This window comes from Cebus imitator, unplaced genomic scaffold, assembly GCF_001604975.1.
Source record: "Cebus imitator isolate Cc_AM_T3 unplaced genomic scaffold, Cebus_imitator-1.0 Scaffold3, whole genome shotgun sequence".
NCBI lineage: Eukaryota > Metazoa > Chordata > Mammalia > Primates > Cebidae > Cebus > Cebus imitator.
This window is the reverse complement of record NW_016107318.1, coordinates 3,392,753-3,411,592: the sequence shown is the minus strand read 5'-3', so window position 1 is coordinate 3,411,592 and position 18,840 is coordinate 3,392,753. Positions and strand designations below refer to the sequence as shown.

The window sequence follows — 18,840 nt, the reverse complement described above, 5'->3', positions numbered from 1 at the left end:
AAAAAAGAAATCTCTACTTCATAAAGTAGAGATTTTTTTGGTGACATAAAAGTTACTTTTTTTTTAAATGTCAGTGACTGACATAAATTTACATGCCATGGCTTTCAGTAATTTTAGATTTTTAAAAATCTGGTGTTTACTTCTTTTTCTTTTCCAGATACTTGAAGCATATGTGTTTGAGTAGGGGCAGCATGGTTGGTTCTGAGATACTGGTCTTCTACTGCTAAGGCTCCACAACTCTGCACTTGTGGGGTCGAAGGGTCCAACCACCTGTTGTTATGGGGGAGCTTCATGGTATAATTTTGCTTTAGTTCTTATCACCATTGCTAGTCTTGGCTTAAGAGACAGTCTTTCCTTTGATGGTATGTATAATTTACTTGATGTTCATGGCATTTTATTTCCACCTCTGTCTTTCTATTCATCAAAGATGGATATCCATATGTCCATTCAATCCATTCTCTTCATTGTATATATCTTCACTTGATTTAGGAAGCCCTGAAGCTTCTTTCCATTTCTCCAACTTATCTGTGCTTATAGAATAGCTCAAGTCTTTGTGTATTGTCCCATCATTTTATTACTAGGCACACTATATAATAATCTTTTCTGTCCCTGCTACTGAAGAATATTCCAGTAAGCACATAGCCTGCAGGAAACTCCAAACAAAAGCAGGTGCTAGTCTCTAGGTTCACATTTGGCTCCAAATCAGGGGATATATGCCAAACTCTCATAAAAAATGTTCACCATAATCTAGTACTTTTATATACCAGGGATACATGAAAATTCTACAGTTATTCTAGCAATGTGAGATCAGGATGATAATTTTACTTTTACTATTTTGATTCCATGCTCTGCAAACTTTTTTGAGGAGTCCTTCACATCTTGTTTCCAGGGTAGAAGAAAACACCATCATTTTTTCTCATTCATAGGGAAAACAAAAACAAAAACAAAAAAAACCCTTCGAACAGAGAACACTGTCCTTCCCTAAAGGCCAAGCCCTCCTAATTCTGGGCCGTCACCCACTGAGCTACCTTCTCCAGCCCTCTCAAGGGGCTATAGCCAGTCTTTCTTTTTCATTGTAAGATCCATGGGAAGAGTCAGGTCTAATCTGTTGACGGTTCTTTTTTAAATGTTTGGTGTTCAATATCTCTTTGACTTTATCTTTGAACTAGATACTATTCTTGGGCCACAGGAAAAATGTCATTTAACATTGTGTTATGCAGCTGAATAATAATAGCAATATGCATGCATTAGCACAGAAGAACAAAGATAATTGGAGTAAATTAATTCACTTTGATTTAATAATTAAAAATTTTTTAGTATTTAAAAAGGATACTATAAAAGATGAAAAAATATTTAATTTTAGAGTAAAACTGAGGGGCCTAACTCATTTTTTATGTAGGCTGACCCTCAAGTTAACCTCGAAATGATTATACAGAGGCTGTATGGAAGATAAATTGGTTCATTAACTCCAGACTAGAACAATGTGACACTGTTCATTTAGACTTCTAGAAAAGTTTGCAGGACTCATTTTTAAATAAGCTCATCTAAATTCTCTATATCTTACTATAAAATAATCCAAATTAGCTTTACATGGGCAACTGTTAAAAACTATTTCAAAGAATTCTTCCCCTTTCATATTTTAGAGAAGTATGCTCCTGATTTAGTTGTTTCAGTATAATTTCTATCATGCTACTTTTCATCTAAAAGGTAAGAGTCATTGTTCCACAGACCTTTCACTGGTACAAAACAATGCCAAAGATGGATTTTCCTATGGTGAGAAAATCAGTAAAATTAGGATATGTAGAATATGTCTTCACATGAAATACTCATATCAGGGTAACCCATAAAAATATGTGAGTGGGACACCATTTTATATTCTTATGTGGATTAAAAATTTTGGAGTTATAATAAATTAACTCAAATTGTTTTAGCTTAAATCTGGCCCATGAATTTTCTTATATAAAATATTGTTTGATTTATTGTGAGAATTACAAATGCATTTTTGTCATGGGTAGAAAATATAGTTTATGAATGCACTTGATTTCACCTACACCATTGCAAAATACAGCTTGATGAAAATTCTCTGCTTTGCATTTCAAGTCCTTTTCCATTTAGCAGTACCCTCATAACCATAAAAAACTCAAAGGAGAAAGGAAGAGAGAAAAAGAAGTTCAAAAAGATGGCTAGCTTATGGTCAAAGCATATGGAACAAAATTGTCCAAAATATTGCCATAACTTCTCTACTGATAATTCATTCCACTCTAGAGTCTTGTCAGGTCTCCCAGATTCATTGACAGACTATTATATTCAGAAAGACTGTTGAAAACTTTCAGCACTTAGAAATGCTCTTGAGATATATAAAAATGTCTTTATTTAGAATGGAACATACAATGCCTGCCAAATTTGTAGGTTTGAAACCACTTCCAATAAGAATTAAAAGGCCCTCTTCCTTGCTGAAATAGGACTATCAATATATGACTTGTCTGTTCATGAGAAATAGTGGGTTCTTGTCTCTAATGTTGTAATTTAGTTTAAAATCACTTTATGATGACAGGGTACATAAAGATGATAAAACTATAAAGATGACAGTCTAATCTTCAAAGATGACCGATCACCGATAAAAGATTAAATAACATAAACATCTAAAATGCCAGATTATCAGCTGTTTGGCACATTCTCTGTATTGTAGTATGCCAGGGTATTACTGATAAGTGAAAAATGCTTTTTCCTCCATGGTATGCAGAAATCTATCCTCCATCAAGAGGGGCAAATGAATTGTAATAGCTTTGAATTTACAGGATACACATATATTTTTCGATTACAATATATGTAAAATGCTGATAAGTGATATACTGTAAAATACTTCTTTTTTTTTTAGAATAACACCTTATTGCTACAAATTTTAAGAACCCTATAATCATCACTTTTTGGAATTGTAATGACAATTTTGTATATACATACAAGAATGATTAGGCATGCTGGTCCTATAAAACTCCAAATAAAGTTGTTTTCGGTGCTAAGCCAACATCTGAAAAGTTAATAAAAGATAAAATCTATAAATATGTTTGTATGTACCTTAACAAAGCAAAATTATCAAAGATATGAGAAGCACATTCAATATTGTATTTCAAATGCTCATTAAATCATTTTAACTTACACTTGTGTTGTGCCATAATATCTGTATCCTAGTGCTGCTGAAAATCCGACTACCACGGCTGGGCTTAGATAGCCAAAGATATAAAAATTCTTGTGCAAAAATCCCTTGTTGTAGATGACTCCCACAACAATGAGATAGAGATGTATGCCTTCAATGCACATCCATGCAAAAGCAGCTAAAAAGAAGTAATGTAGCAGTCCGGCAATGATTGAACAGAAGAGCTAGATCGAAATCAAAGAAAAAAAAGCCATTGGCAGCGTTTGTTTTAAAATTATCATAACATACAATCTCAACTTTCTCTGTAAATCTCAACTTTCATTATACTATAAAGTATGCCCCTTTATATGATGATTGATCATATTAAAATATCCCTGTTATGTCAGTTCTTAAAGATGCACTAGTTTTAGCTGATTTAGAAAAACAAAAACTGTGCTTCATCAACAAGAAATATCAACCAATCTTGTGATAGAACTAAGTTATTGTTTTTGTCCAGAGGTTTATAACTTTTATATATTTATGTAATGTGATAAATTGTGGATTATTCACATGTAAACCACGGTATCTTGGTGAATATGTTAAGATTTAAGTTGATTTCTGTTTTGGAAATACCTCTTTTCCTTTATTTTATTCATTCTCGAAGAATAAAAATTACTTACAATACTCTGCTAAACAAAATAAAATAAATATCTTAGGTGACAAAAATAAAATTGACAAAATAGACTAATAATATATTTCATCACAATATCCATTATAGAATTACTTTAAATTGTTAAGATTCTCATGTAAATTTGAGATGGCTTTCATTTAAACATTCTTTTCAGTGTTTATTTCACATACTGAAGTTAGACCTATAAGAAATAACAGAAAACGAAGTAGTTACATGCTCCTATACTAACAGAACATATATACTTATGTACCCATCCCAGTAAAAAAATAGAATATAATTCAAAATTAATGAGATGACATACTAAAATATGTTAGAGAGTATTCTATAAGGCTGGGGAACAGAAAGATCATTGGCAATTAAAATTTGGAAATCACTTTAGCAAGGATGTGAGATTTGAGATATGACTGGAAAAATGGAAAACATTTAATAGGTGAAAGGTAGTTGAAAGTAAACACTAGAAGGAGTCGTTTTGAGTGAAGATAATGGTGGGAGGTAACTGAAAGAGGAACTGGGCATTGCAGAATAGTGGGAGATACATAAAATTGAAAAGTGTTATGAATACCACTGCAAAACATAAAAACAGATAAGGAGTTTATAGTCGTATACTGTTTAAAGTAGACACTTTTTGCCATCTACTTCTGAAGAAAACCTTGCTAAGTGATTGTTGGTTTCGGTCTTTGAAAGATTTCTAAGTGTGGAAATATGGAGGCAATTTCACTTTTTGTGGTCACAAGAATAGACTTCTCCAATCTCCAACTGTAAGGAGTGCAACTGGCCTAGGCTTCAGCTGCAGCGGTAGGAAATCCATTGCTGTTCTCACTTCCCATAGGCTGCTGCCAGCCCATGAGTGAGCACAGCAGGGTTACTGCCATAAGAGACAAAGGATTCCTCTTACAAAGGACTCCTGCTCCTGAGACAAAGGATTCCTTTGACAGGTAACTTTGGTTCAAGAACTTCCCAGAGGACTTCTTGACAACTGTGCTGACCTTTCCTTAAAACTGCATTACTGTGGGGAATGCTTTTGCCCACTCTTCTTTTCTCCCCTCAGGGTCATACCTGAATCTTGGTCTGATAGCTCTCCAAGCCTCTCTCTTCCCATTTGCTCTCACCAGCAATTACGTGAATAAATCTATTTCATGTTTAACCCTCTCTGAACACTCGCTTCTAGGAGGACCCAGACCAACACAATATGAAAACATTTGGGAAGGTTCAAAATCAATAATCTTGGGAAATGGGAAGTTAGAAAAGATACTTGGTAGAAACAGTTTATCACATTCCACCTATAAACTCTCACTGCATTATGTTCAGTCCCTATTCTAAGAGAAACTTTATTTTTAATTCTCCCTCTCCTTGGTCTTTGTTTAACATCCATTTAAAAACAAAACAGAAAAAAGGTATTTATTCAGTTTGTTGCAAAGTTTTAATTTGTCCCAATAATTCATCATAATGAGGGACATTTTTGCTGAAGGGACTTGATAAGTAGTTTGCTTAGCTATGTTAGCATTATCAAACTTAGAAAGGATAGCTGAAGAACAAATGAGTATGCTTCCCCCATTAAACCCTAAATCACAATTAATGTTTCTATGACATATATGTTTAAGAAAGTACAAATAGCATGGGACAAAAATAGAGATTAGGGTGCCTACATACCTTATTAGTACTTGTATTTATCCCAACAAGAAAAACAAGTTCAGCAAGAAATAGGCTACAGCAAAGATTTTTGTGAATTGTTGTCCTGGTGCTTTGAATTTCACTGAAGAACCAGAAGGTAAAAATGCATATGGAAAGGCAAATCAGTGAAATAATTATTCCTAGTTGAGTGATCCTTGTAAGAATATTATGATCCTTGGTACCCTAAGGGAAAATAATAATAAAGCTGGTAAAAGGATAACTCAGCAGGAGCTACAACATATAATGAACTTCCTTTTTTGGTGAAACATTAATCAAAATATTCATAAAATGTAAAAATATAAATGTGCATTTAGATGAGAAAAATTGTGTTACCGCTGAAAATCCTCAATAACCACATAAATCTAATGTAAATCATGCAGCACTTTAACAGTTCTGTAATTGGTGATTTTTTTTCTAGGCATAGTATTAGTATTAGTATATGGTTTAACAATGTCATCGTCATTAATTTCATTACATTACAAAGGCAGTCCATTATTGTAATGTGAAAATGGTTAATTAAAACAGATTTATCAGTGGTAAGACTAAGTCTCATGTTTATGCAGTGATTCATCTAAAACACATGAAACAAAGGTGTTAGCAATGTTGAACATAAGAATTATCAAGTAATATTGTTCAGAAACTTTGAAATATAAAATGTTGGTTTTATCTTAACTAGATGAATACTTATGTTTATAAACAGAATAGATGTTTACTTGCTTAAGCTCAGGAAAAAAATCATCTTTAGGACTGACATTATGTTTAGGCAGATTTATTTGGTTACTTGATATATTTAATCAAAGATTATAAATAAATCTAATGGAGATTATGGCACAGAGCTATAAAATAAGAAATGATGTAATAAATATATAATGTAAATAAGATATTACAAAAGTAAAATACATATTATGAAACTAGTCACCTTAGAGAGATTCTTCATTTTTAAAAATCTTGTGGGGATCTACATTGCTAAAATCATTATGTTAGTTATGAGTGTGCTAATACTTATTGACCAACTGTCAAATATTTTCAGGAGCTTTGTCATGAGTAAAAATAAACTGCCATCACAGAAAAAGGGGGTATAAATTCCATGATACTTTAAAATGGACAAATGGCTCTTGAAAGCAGCTTACAATTGAATTTAACATGTAATCTACCAGATATTACAGACTAGATAATTCTTAGACTAGAAATAATCTTAAATGCATACTAAATATGTTCTAGAAGATAGGTAGGAAAACAGACAGAAAGAGAGATCCTGTTGGGGTTTTATCTCTTATACTAAATGTGCTATTTAAACCCGGAGAAAATATATTTAAAAATTAAGTATTGTCTTCAATGACATGGATAAAAAACAAAAAAAGGAACATAGGCAGATTTATAACTATGAAGGGGAAAATTCTCTTACAATGGAAGAACCAGAAGACATCAAAATTGCAAAATGTGTCAGGTGATTACAGCGGCATGAGGTGTGGGTCTCATTTGCGTATGTCAGCTCACAGCCCTCTGAAGACCAGCTGCCATTCATGGTATCAGGTGAGTAATCCCAAAATGCACATAGACTCTTATACCTATCTGTGGTCTGAAAAAAAGACATTTTACTAATGAAAAAAAGAGAGAAAAGTTACATATATAGTATTGCTTTTGTCATATTTAAGATACCATTAATGTGATTGAAACAATGCCTTAACAGTGAAACACAGAATAAATTCTAATAAATAAAGGCTGCTATGTGAAGAATGGAAATGTAAATTGCAACAATGCTATATTTTATCAATCTTGTCTTACAAACCTGTGAAAATTTTTATTAAAGGAAATCATTCATATGTCATTTACCACACTGCATAATTATCATATGCATCTTTATTCAATAAATGTTTGTTGAGTATTTACTAGATATTTGTCATTAATCCAGGTATTAAAAATAGAACACTGAACAAAACAGAAAAATGTTTACATTGTTGACATTACATTCTAGTCAGAGATGAAAAATTATCCCATGAGAAAAATAACTAGAAAGTGAGAGGGAGAGTTGTTCAAAGAGGCATCTACTGGGAGATTATGTCTAAGTAGGTATTTCAATGAAGTGAAGGGTGGGTCCAAAGACTTGGGAACAGAGGATTCCAAACAGTTGGAATTGCAAGTGGACAAGCTCTGAAGTCAGACTGACCAGAGGCATTCTAGAATCTTCTAGAAGCCAGTTAAGTTAGAGCACAGTGAGTGAGGTAGAGAATGGTGAAGACAAGATCAGATACAGACATGGGACAGATCAGATCGCACACAGGCTGTATGATAGTTACTCAATAAACAGTGGAGTTCTCCTCATCATACTTTTATATTAATTAATCATAGGATTATACCTAATGTATGATTTAATAATTTATCAATAAAATGTTGAACTTGCAGAAATAAAAGCTATTTACAGTTATATAACAGGTTACAGTTAACTATGTACTTGCTTATTTTGCTTAGTTTGACTCTCATAAGCACTCTCTGAGAGAAATGTTAAGAGGCCAAGAGATGTGATTTTAAGATGTATTTAAGACTAAACATTGATAAATGGAGTAATATAGGATCAAACTCAAAATTTCAGACAACTATTTGTTAAAGAAAACATGTCTTGAGTGTCAAATGTATGATATATACTATTCAAGGAGTGGGGATTATCAGTTAAAAAGAGCATCCGCTCTTCAAGGATGAGAGAAACTCAGATGATTTTAAATACAATAAGATAATTGTTTTGATGGGATAGATACTAAATATAATCCTTAGGTCAACAGTTGGATATCTGACAAAAACAGTGTGAATTTGCCTGGAATGAGTCTGGAAAGATAACTGAGTTAAAATTTGAGAGATTACTAGAAGTTTTTCAAGGAGGTCAAGCTATACAAAGAAAATTGAAATTCTTTTAATTCGTCAAAAAGAGACTGGGAAGTGCCTAACTCTAGAGAAAGCAGAGTGACTCTAGAATTGAGGAACCAGATTGAGTTGTGATTGTGGGCATCATTCAAAAACAGAGTTGAGTAAGGTTGTGTTTACTCACTGATTTCCCACCATCTCCTACCACATTTTCTTAATTTTCCTAATCCTTTCAACCAGACTTCTGTCTGGACTAGATAGGAAAGAAAAAAGTTTCTTCCTGGGAAACTGATTTGCCAGAAATAAGCCATTTTTGGGTACTGACATTCAGGATCTTCCAATGCCATGACCGACCAGAAGCCTGCCTGATGAAAACTCTACTGAAGTGCACCACTGCCACAAGGCCATGAGAGCACACCATGTCTCATTATGAAATTGGTAAAGTGGGTTGTTCTTGGCAACTCTCTAGCCGCCAAAACATTCTACTGATAAAAATCAGAAAAACCATCAGACCACATAAAGGAATGGTGTTTGGTTTCTAGTTTTAAAAATGTCTTTTGCACTTAGTATCTAAAGAAGTCTAAGTTTAGTTTCCGTTATTAAACAATTTCATACCTTCTTTTTCCCTGAATATAATGCTTATATTTTCTATACATTTAGTTTTTCTATACCTTAGATTTTTTTATTTAGCAGTGACATGTTTGTCTTGTGTGTAAGCCAATATATTCTTTTTGTTCAGAAAGCCCCTTCTCCTCCCATAATAATGCAACTATCACTGCTCAACTTCAAGGTACTTCAAATGGAGCTTCTGAAGTACTTGCATCATGTACTAGAACTGAAATCCTGTTGAAAGTTTAAGATAACATCAGTTTTTAAATGGTAGCAAGTAACCTGTGATTTTGAGTTGTCTCCATTCATTTTTAACTAAAATAGTTAAATGGTTGGTTAGTTCTAATCATGCTTTTTTATTGTATATCTTTAATTATATATGAATCTGAAATATGATTTAGAATAAAAATAAAAGAGTACAAAGATCTCCACTAATTTATTTGTGAATATTGTAAATTTTGCTATGATTTTCTTTTAATCAATCCCCTAATCCCAAATACCTTCAAATATTATTTAAAATAACAAGTATTAAGGAAACACCTCACTTATTATACAAGTGACATTTATTTCTCTGATTTGATACTTTTTAATAAGTCATTCTTTGAAACTATGGATGCTTTGAAAATAGACAGTGTACTTAAAAATAAAACTAAAATATTGCTTAATTCCAGAGAATCAAACTAATAATTTTCTTGGTATTAATTAGAATGTTTAAAGAGCCCTGAAAGTAAAAAATATTTTATGGAAAAATTAGTTAAAGCTACCTCACTCTTTTAATTTCAAATCTGTATTTTCAAACTCAAGAATTCAGATAATTTAAGTGACACAACTACCAGAAAAACAACTTACCTTTTGGTGACTTAATGTAAACGTTATTTTTTCAAGTTCATATAATGTAGGTGGGTTTGAGCTCATTGAGACTGAAATTACTGAAGAGATGACTTTTTCCTCCTCTTCAGAATTATTATGATTTTGAGATTTCAATAAGAAGTTGTCAGATGACGAAAGCAAAGGGCCAATACTCTTATAATATAAAAATGCAACTGCAACATTGCCTATAAATCAAATAGGTATATTTAGTGAAATTCTCATAAAACAAAGTGTATTTAGACTCTGAAGATAAACATAAAAATTGAATAGACATTTTACATTAGGGAGTTAGACAAATACCAAGATACTGAAATATGGACCACAATAAGCCCACACCTGCATTATTAAACCCTATTAAGACATATTCTCTGACCTCTAGGATTTGAAGGTAATCATGAATTATCACAGGCTGATACAGTCAAGGAAATTTAGAGTTGAAGGAGTTGTAACATGCCACTGAGTTCTAGCTTATGCCCACTAAAATGGTTTCTATTTAATATTGATAACATATAATTATACAGTGTCAAGGAAGAAATTTATTTCCTTGAGAGGCAGCCATTTATCCATGTCCCCTAAAAATCCCCAAATGCAGTGCATTGGCATATAACCAAACAGCACAAAATCAAAAATACAAATATTAATATAATCAAAAAAAGAACTGTAATAACAAAACTGGAAACCTCCACATCACAGGAATAAACAGAATTCTTTGGATATGATTGTGTGAGCTAGAAGTTGCAAATGTGTATTGCTATTTATGTTTTCTATCTTAATCTAAAAAGGCACCTCAAGAGATATTGTTAAAGAGCTTCTGCACAGCAAAAGAAACCATCATCAGAGTGACTAGGCAACCTACAGAATGGGAGAAAAATTTTGCAATCTACCTATCTGACAAAGGGCTAATATCCAAAATCTAAACAAATTTACAAGAAAAAAACAACCCCACTAAAAAGTGGGCAAAGGATATGTACAGATACTTCTCAAAAGACGACATTTATGCAGCCAACAAACTTATGAGGAAAAGCTCAACATCACTGGTCATTAGAGAATGCAAATAAAAACCACAATGAGATATCACCTTATACCAATGGCGATCATTAAAAAGTCTGAAACAACAGATGCTGGAGAGGATGTGAAGAAATAGAACTAATTTACACTGTTGGTGATAGTGTAAATTAGTTCAACCATTGTGGAAGACAGTGTGGCAATACCTCAAGGATCTAGAACTAGAAATACCATTTGACCCAGCAATCCCATTACTGGGTATATACCCAAAGGATTATAAATCATTCTACTATAAAGACACATGCACACACATTTATTGTGGCACTGTTCACAATAGCCAAGACTTGGAACCAACCGAAATGCCTGTCAATGATAGACTGAATAAAGAAAATGTGGCACATATACACCACAGAATACTAAGCAGCCATAAAAAAGGACAAGTTCATGTCCTTTGTAGGGACATGGATTAAGCTGGAAACCATCATTCTCTGCAAACTAACACAAGACCAGAAAACCAAACACTGCATGTTCTCACTCATAAGTGGGAGTTGAACAATGAGAACACATGGATACAGGGAGGGGAATATCACACACCAGGGCCTGTCAGGGGGTGGGGAGGCTAGAGGAAGGATAGCATTAAGACAAATACCTAATGTAGATGATGGGTTGATGGTTGCAGCAAACCACCATGGCACGTGTATACCTATGTAACAAAACCTGCATGTTTTTCACAGGTACCCCAGAAGTTAAAGTATAATAAAAAAAAAAAAAAAAAAAAAAAAAAAAAAAAAAAAAAAAAAAAAAAAAAAAAAAAAAAAAAAAAAAAAAAAAAAAAAAAAAAAAAAAAAAAAGAAAAGATCCCTAAGGGATCCTGACAGGAAGCTTCAAAGACTACATGGTGGTATATTACTGTGATAACCAGTTAGGAACCAGAATACTTAAAGTAATTAGTTTAATAGTCTGGTAGTAAAGATAAAAGCTTGCAATGAGATAATCTTGAAACCTTCTAAGAAAGAAAATGTTATATCAATTGAAAACAACACTGACATTCAAATCATTCGAATTAAATCATTTAAAAAGTGATTAAAAGTGAATCTGACTCTGTGATCTCTAGTTTTCTTGTTGTTTTTGTTGTTGTTTGGCTTTATTAATGAGAAAGTTGGTTCACTCTAACTGGCCATATGAGCATCCACCATATGAGATGAAATCTTTTTAAAAAAAGAGTCTAGCTAAACCCGGATATATTACATAAAGGATTTTCCTCAAGTGCCATATTAGAAAACTTATATTAAAGAAATTATGGCATTGTTGGGCTAGTGAAATTATGACTCCAAAAGATGACAATTATCCCAGACTTTGCTACAAAGAGACCAGGGCCTGAGGCAGGACTTGGATACCTGTTAGGTCGACATGACCAGGTCCAGTTGATGAACCATGTCATGGGACAGTGGCATCTCAGGAGCTGTAATAGAAGACGGTTCAAAATCGAATGAAGAATCAAAAATATAAGATGGATTTTTAAAATCTACTAGTTACTGCTTTCCTTTGTGAAGAAAAATATTTATTTAAGACCAATTTTTGACTTTTGGTAAAAGGTGCCACAGAAAATCCTCCAAAATATCTTCTCACCTCCTTTAAAAACATATTGTCTCAGTAGCTATTTGTCCATTCCCAGGTTTTTCAACTTCTTAAATTCCTATGATTTCTCACTAATCCGAGGCTTGATCCAGCTTTGAATTTTCTTACCAAATCCATATCTTTTATAAAAAATTAGGGATTCATTCACTAATCAAGGATAGAAAACCCTGAAATAATTTGAAAAGATTAGATCATTTCCTAATAAATCATCATCCATCCTTCCTAATTTTTCTTCTTTACAATGCTTATTTTAGTCTTTTTGCCCTAAGATCTTTCCAATATCTGTTAACATTACTACATGTTTACCTGGAACCAGACATAGCCTTCAATTCAATTGATAGAACACACATTTGAGCATTTACACAGTACAAATACTAGGCTAAGTTTTGAAGACTTTACTTTAGAATTAATACCTATATATATGTATTTGTTTAAAGATTCCCATTCAATAGATCTTCTTCCTTCTTCCTATTTTGTTTTGTTGCTTCTAATTCTTTTGAATGACATTAATAGTTTTTTATTACTGTTGTACAAGCATAAGTTGCCTTCCGAACTATTAAATGAAAACTACTGGGGTGGCAGGAGTTATGACTTTTCTTATGTTAAATCCCCAAATCAATTTTTCCCACATATGCTATGCAATGAACTCCTTAGAGAATCAGTGTTCTTAAACTGCTTTATTGCTACTTTAACCTGAGAATAACTAAAAACACCTTCTCAATAAAGCTTCATATGCTGCTCTACTTTTTCACCTAAATGTTATTTCATAAGTAGTTTGAAAATAAATATATATCTCTTAACAAAAGTCTATTATCTTTTTATCATAAAATCATAGATCAGAGCATCAAATCTTGTTCTGTTCATTCTCAACTTTTCCTCCTTACTCTTCTAAAATTCAGTATATAAAAAATATTTAAAAATCCAAGGGCTAGGCACAGTGGCTCAGGTCTGTAATCCCAACACTTTGGGAGGCTGAGGTGGGAGGATTGCTTGAGGCAGGAGTTCAAGACCAGCCTGGGCAATATGGCCAAACCATGTCTCTATAAAAAATAGTAAAATTAGCCGGGAATGGTGGCATGTGTCTTTGGTCCCAGCTACTTGGGAGGTTCAGGTGGGAGGATCACTGGAGCCCTGGGAGGTTGAGGCTGTAGTGAGCCATGATCATGCCACTGTACCTTAGCCTCAGCAACAGGGTGAGGCGTTGTCTCGAAAAACAAAAAAATCCACTTGTGCTGCATAGACCTCCTTTTTTCCTACCAATGGTACTGTTTATGTTAAAAAAAAAAATGCATGTGTTTTCCTAACTAATTCTTTCAATAAATTAATAAATACATGCATATATCATTGAGAGGGTTTGTTCAATGTGTTAGATTTGTCCTTATTTTTAAGACACAACCTTGAGAAAAACACATCTTTTCACTCTCCTTTATTGAGAGCTAATATTACTGTCCCTTTCAAATGTCACTTTGTATGTGGGATCATTAAATATAACAAAGCTACCATACAATCAGACAAAATTTCTTCAAGATATTAATTCCATGACAATTTAATCATCTGTCACGATAATAGGTATTTTCAGTGCCTTTTTCCAAATATCCAAACAGTACTCAAATTGTCTTTGAAATTTCAACCGTTTAACACATTCTTTGGATTTGTTCCTAAATACAAAATGCATGCTTAATCAGAATATGGTATAATGGAGTGAAAACCAAGGGTTCAATGGCAGTATGGCTTAGTTATTTTTGTTTTATTTATGGCTATTTCCCACTTTTGTGTAGAACATGATAAGAAAGAATAGAGAAAAGAACATGACAAAAACACATCTTTTTATAAAATAGTGTCTATCCATGAGACCATATGTATGTGGCTGTATATATTTTTCATTTGTATTTATGACCATCTAAACATTCTTTGAAAAATTTTTATAATTTGTATTTTCTCTAGTTAATATATTTTTACCTATATGGGAACAACAACAAAATTATACTATCAGCAGGGTGTTTTTCTAATGCATTGCACTAAAATAACAGATAAATGATTAAATTGAAACAGTAGCTACTTAGGTAGTTAGGCACCAAAGAACGGCTGATTTATTTTTAGAAGATTCAGCTTTTTGTGATTCTGTAATGTCTGCTAATGTGCATGGAACAATTCCATTAATTTTACACGTTAGTTACATCATCCATATAGGAAGGATATTCAGTTATTTAATCATTAATTTGCCTGTTAGTGTAATATTGGGGTTCAGGGTGCCTGGAGCTCCCCTGAGAGGACGTTTCTACAGGTTCTTGGTCTCCTGCCCTCTCAAGAATGAGAGAGGGGACCACAGTGCAGTGCGCAGTAAATGCCGGACTCAAAAGTGTTTGTAGAAAGTGACTTATTTAAAAAGAGAGAGAAACAGGAGAAGGAGAGAGAAAGAAAGAGTTAACTTTCACACTGAGTGAGAGAATCCAGAAAGATGGAATCCAGGAGTGAAAAACAGCTTCCAAGAGAGTGTTAGGGAATAGAGAGAGATGGAGTTTAGGAGGGGAAGGCAGGCTTCCACGAGACAGTGTAGAAGGGGACCCCAGAGGGGATATCCAGGAGAGAGAAAGACGGCTTCCATGAAGGGAGTGTTCATGGAAGAGGACCCAAACATAGAGTCCGAAGGAGTGTGGAAGAAGGGGACTTTTAACCTGGAGGAACCCTCACCTTCTCTAAGACCCCTGGCCAATGAAAGGAGTTCCTTAGAACTTCCGCTGGAGTAATTGTCTCTTAGTTTCTTCCCATGTGTGCGAAATTTAAACATAAAGCATTAACTGTCCCAGATGGAGAGAGATGGGAAGAGGGGCATGGCACTAGGAAGTTCCTGCCTTTAAAACTACGCCCCCTTGTGGACCTGGAAAGAGAACACATTCCACATTTCCTCATTAGTACCAGAACTAAATCAAATTTGAATTTTGATACAATTTTTAAAAAATGTTGTTTAGTTGAACAGCTTACTATATAAAGACTAAGAAATGACAAACTGAAAGAGAAATCTAAGCTTAAAAATTTACTTTATCCCCAACCTAGCAAGACAGGTCAACAGGCAAATTCAGGAAATACAGAAAACACCGCTAAGATAGTCCACGAGAAGATCAACCCCAAGACACATAATCATCAGATTCTTTAAGGTCATAATGAAGGAGAAAATGTTAAGGTCAGCCAAAGACAGAGGCCAGGTTACCTCCAAAGGGAAGCCCATCAGAATAAGAATGGACCTCTCAGCAGATACCCCACAAGTCAGAAGAGATTGGGGGACCAATATTCAACATTCTTAAAGAAAAGAATTTTTAACCCAGAACTTCTTATCTAGCCAAACTAAGCTTCTAAGCTTCATAAGCGAAGGAGAAAAAAAAAAAAACTTTCTTACAAGCAAATGCTCAAGGATTTTGTCACCACCAGGCCTGCCTTGCAAGAACTCCTGAAAGAAGCACTAAATATGGAAAGGAAAAACCAGAACCAGACTCTGCAAAACACACCAAAATATAAAGACCAATGACACTATGAAGAAACTGCATCAACTAGTGTGCAAAATAACCAGACAGCATCATCATGACAAGATTAAATTCACACATAACAATACTAACCTCAAATATAAATAGGCTAAATGCCCTAATTAAAAGGCATAGACTGGCAAATTGTATAAATAATCAAGATCCATTGGTGTGCTATATTCAGGAGACCCATCTCATATGCAAAAATACACATATTCTCAAAATAAAGGGATGGAGGAAAATTAACCAAGCAAATGGAAAGAAAAAAAAGCAGGAGTTGCAATCCTATTCTCTGAAAAAACAGACTTTCAATCAACAAAGATCAAAAAGACAAAGAAGGACATTACATAATGGTAAAGGGATCAATTCAACCAGAAGAGCTAATTATCCTAAATATATTTGCACCCAATACAGAAGCACCCAGATTCGTAAAACAAGTTCTTAGAGACCTACAAAGAGACGTAGATTCCCATCCAATAATAGTGAGAGACTTTAACGCCCCACTGTCCATGTTGGACAGATCAACAAGACAGAAAATAAACAAGGACTAGATTTAGGACTAGAACTCAGTTCTGGATCAAATGGACCTAATAGACATTTACAGAACTCTTCTCCCCAAATCAACAGAATATGCATTCTTCTCAGTGCCAAATGGCACTTATTCTAAAATCGACCACATAATTGGAAGTAAAACACTCCTCAGGAAATGCAAAAGAAATGAAATCATAACGGTCTCTCAGACTACAGTGCAATAAAATTAGAACTCAGGATTAAGAAACTCACTCAAAATTACACAATTACATGGAAGTTGAACAACCTGCTCCTGAATGACTACTGGGTAAATAATGTAATTAAGGCAGAAATTAAGAAGTTTTGAAACCAATGAAAACAAAGAGACAACGTATTCTTTATAATGTAACTTTGCAGTTCCTTTAATATTTCTTCCTCAGTAATCCATCGTATTCTGGGACACATATAAAGCAGTATTAAGAGGGAAATTTATAGCACTAAATGCCCACAACAGAAAGCTAGAAAAATCTAGAATTGACACCCTAACATAACAATTAAAAGAGCTAGAGAAGCAAGAGCAAACAAATTCAAAAGCTAGTAGAAGGCAAGAAATAACTAAGATTAGAGCAGAATTGAAGGAGATAGAGAGACAAAACACCCTCCAAAAAAATCAATGAATCCAGAAGCTTTTTTTAAAACTTAAATTAACAAAATAGACCACTACTTAGGCTAATAAAGAAGAAAAGAAAGAATAATCAAATAGACACAATTAAAAATGATAAAGAGGATATCACCATTCACCCCACAGAAATACAAACTACCATCAGAGAATACGATAAAAACCTTTATGCAAATAAACTTGAATATCAAGAAAAAATGGATAAATTCCTGGGCACATACAACTTCAAAGACTAAATCAGGAAGGAGTCGAATCCATGAATAGACCAGTAACAAATTCTGAAATTGAGCTGTAATAAGTAGCCTATCAAGCAAAAAAAGCCCAAGATCAGACAGATTCACAGCCTCTGGAATTCTACCAGAGGTATAAACAAGAGCTGGTACTTTTTCTTCTGAAACTATTCTAAACAATTGAAAATGAGGCACTCCACCCTAACTCATTTTGTGAAGCCAGCCATCATCCTGATATCAAAACCTGGCAGAGACACAACAAAAAAAGAAAACTTCAAGCCAATATCCCTGATGAACATTGATGCAAAAATCCTTAATAAAATACCGGCAAACTGAATCCAGTGGTACATCAAAAAACTTAACTACCACAATCAAGTTGGCTTCATCCCTGGGAAGCAAGGCTGGTTCAACATACACAAATCAGTAAACGTAATCCATCACATAAACAGAACCCAAGACAAAACCACATGATTATCTCTATAGATGCAGAAAATTTTGATAAAATTGAGCATCCCTTTGTGTTAAAAATTCTCAAAAATCTCAATATTGATTAAACATATCTTAAAATACTAAGAGCTATTTATAACAAACCCACAGCTAATATCATACTGAATAGGAAAAAGCTAGAAGTATTCCCTTTGAAAACTGGTGCAAGATAAGGATATCCTCTCTCAACACTCCTATTCAACATAGTTTTCAAAGTTCTGCCAGGGCAATCAGGCAAGAGAAAGAAATAGAAGGTACTCAAACAGGAAGAGAGGAAGTCAAATTGTCTCTGTTTGCAGATGACACGATTGTATATATAGAAAACCGTATTGTCTCAGCCCCAAATCTCCTTAAGCTGATAAGCAACTTCAGCAAAGTCTCACAACACAAAATCAATGTGCAAAAATCACAAGCATTCCTTTACACCAAGAATAGACAAGCAGAGAGCCAAATCATGAATGAACTCCCATTTGCAATTGCTACAAAGAGAATAAAATACCTAGGAATGTAGCTAACATGGGATGTAAAGGACCTCTTCAAGGAGAACTACAAATCACTGCTCAAGGAAGTATGAGAGGACACAAACAAATGGCAAAAAATTCCGTGCTCATGGACAGGAAGAATCAATATTGTGAAAATGGCCATATTGCCCAAAGTAATTTATAGATTCAATGCTATTCCCATGAAACTACCATTGACATTCTTCATGGACTTAGGAAAAGAAAATTACTATAAATTTCATATGGAATAAAAGAAGAACCCATATAGCCAAGACAATCCTAAGCAAAAAGAACAAAGTTAGAGGCATCATACTACCTGACTTCAAACCATACTACAAAGCTACAGTAATCAAAACAGCATAGTACTGGTACCAAAAAGAACAGAGATCTCAGAAACAACACCACACATCTACAACAATCTGATGTTTGATAAACCTGACAAAA

At 33.8% G+C, this 18,840-nt stretch overlaps 1 protein-coding gene across 1 annotated transcript in view; it reads right to left on the bottom strand.

Moving 5' to 3' along the window:
- The window catches only part of ADGRL4 (adhesion G protein-coupled receptor L4), a 116,573-nt gene that overhangs the window by 25,775 nt on the left and 71,958 nt on the right, over positions 1-18,840 (bottom strand). Inside the window, exons 9-13 of the mRNA XM_017531059.2 lie at positions 9,810-10,015; positions 6,901-7,074; positions 5,475-5,678; positions 3,158-3,378; positions 2,962-3,028 (exon numbers count right to left, since the gene is read on the bottom strand). Of these exons, the coding sequence (XP_017386548.1) occupies positions 2,962-3,028; positions 3,158-3,378; positions 5,475-5,678; positions 6,901-7,074; positions 9,810-10,015 (872 nt within the window). The remainder of the gene's footprint in view (positions 1-2,961; positions 3,029-3,157; positions 3,379-5,474; positions 5,679-6,900; positions 7,075-9,809; positions 10,016-18,840) is intronic.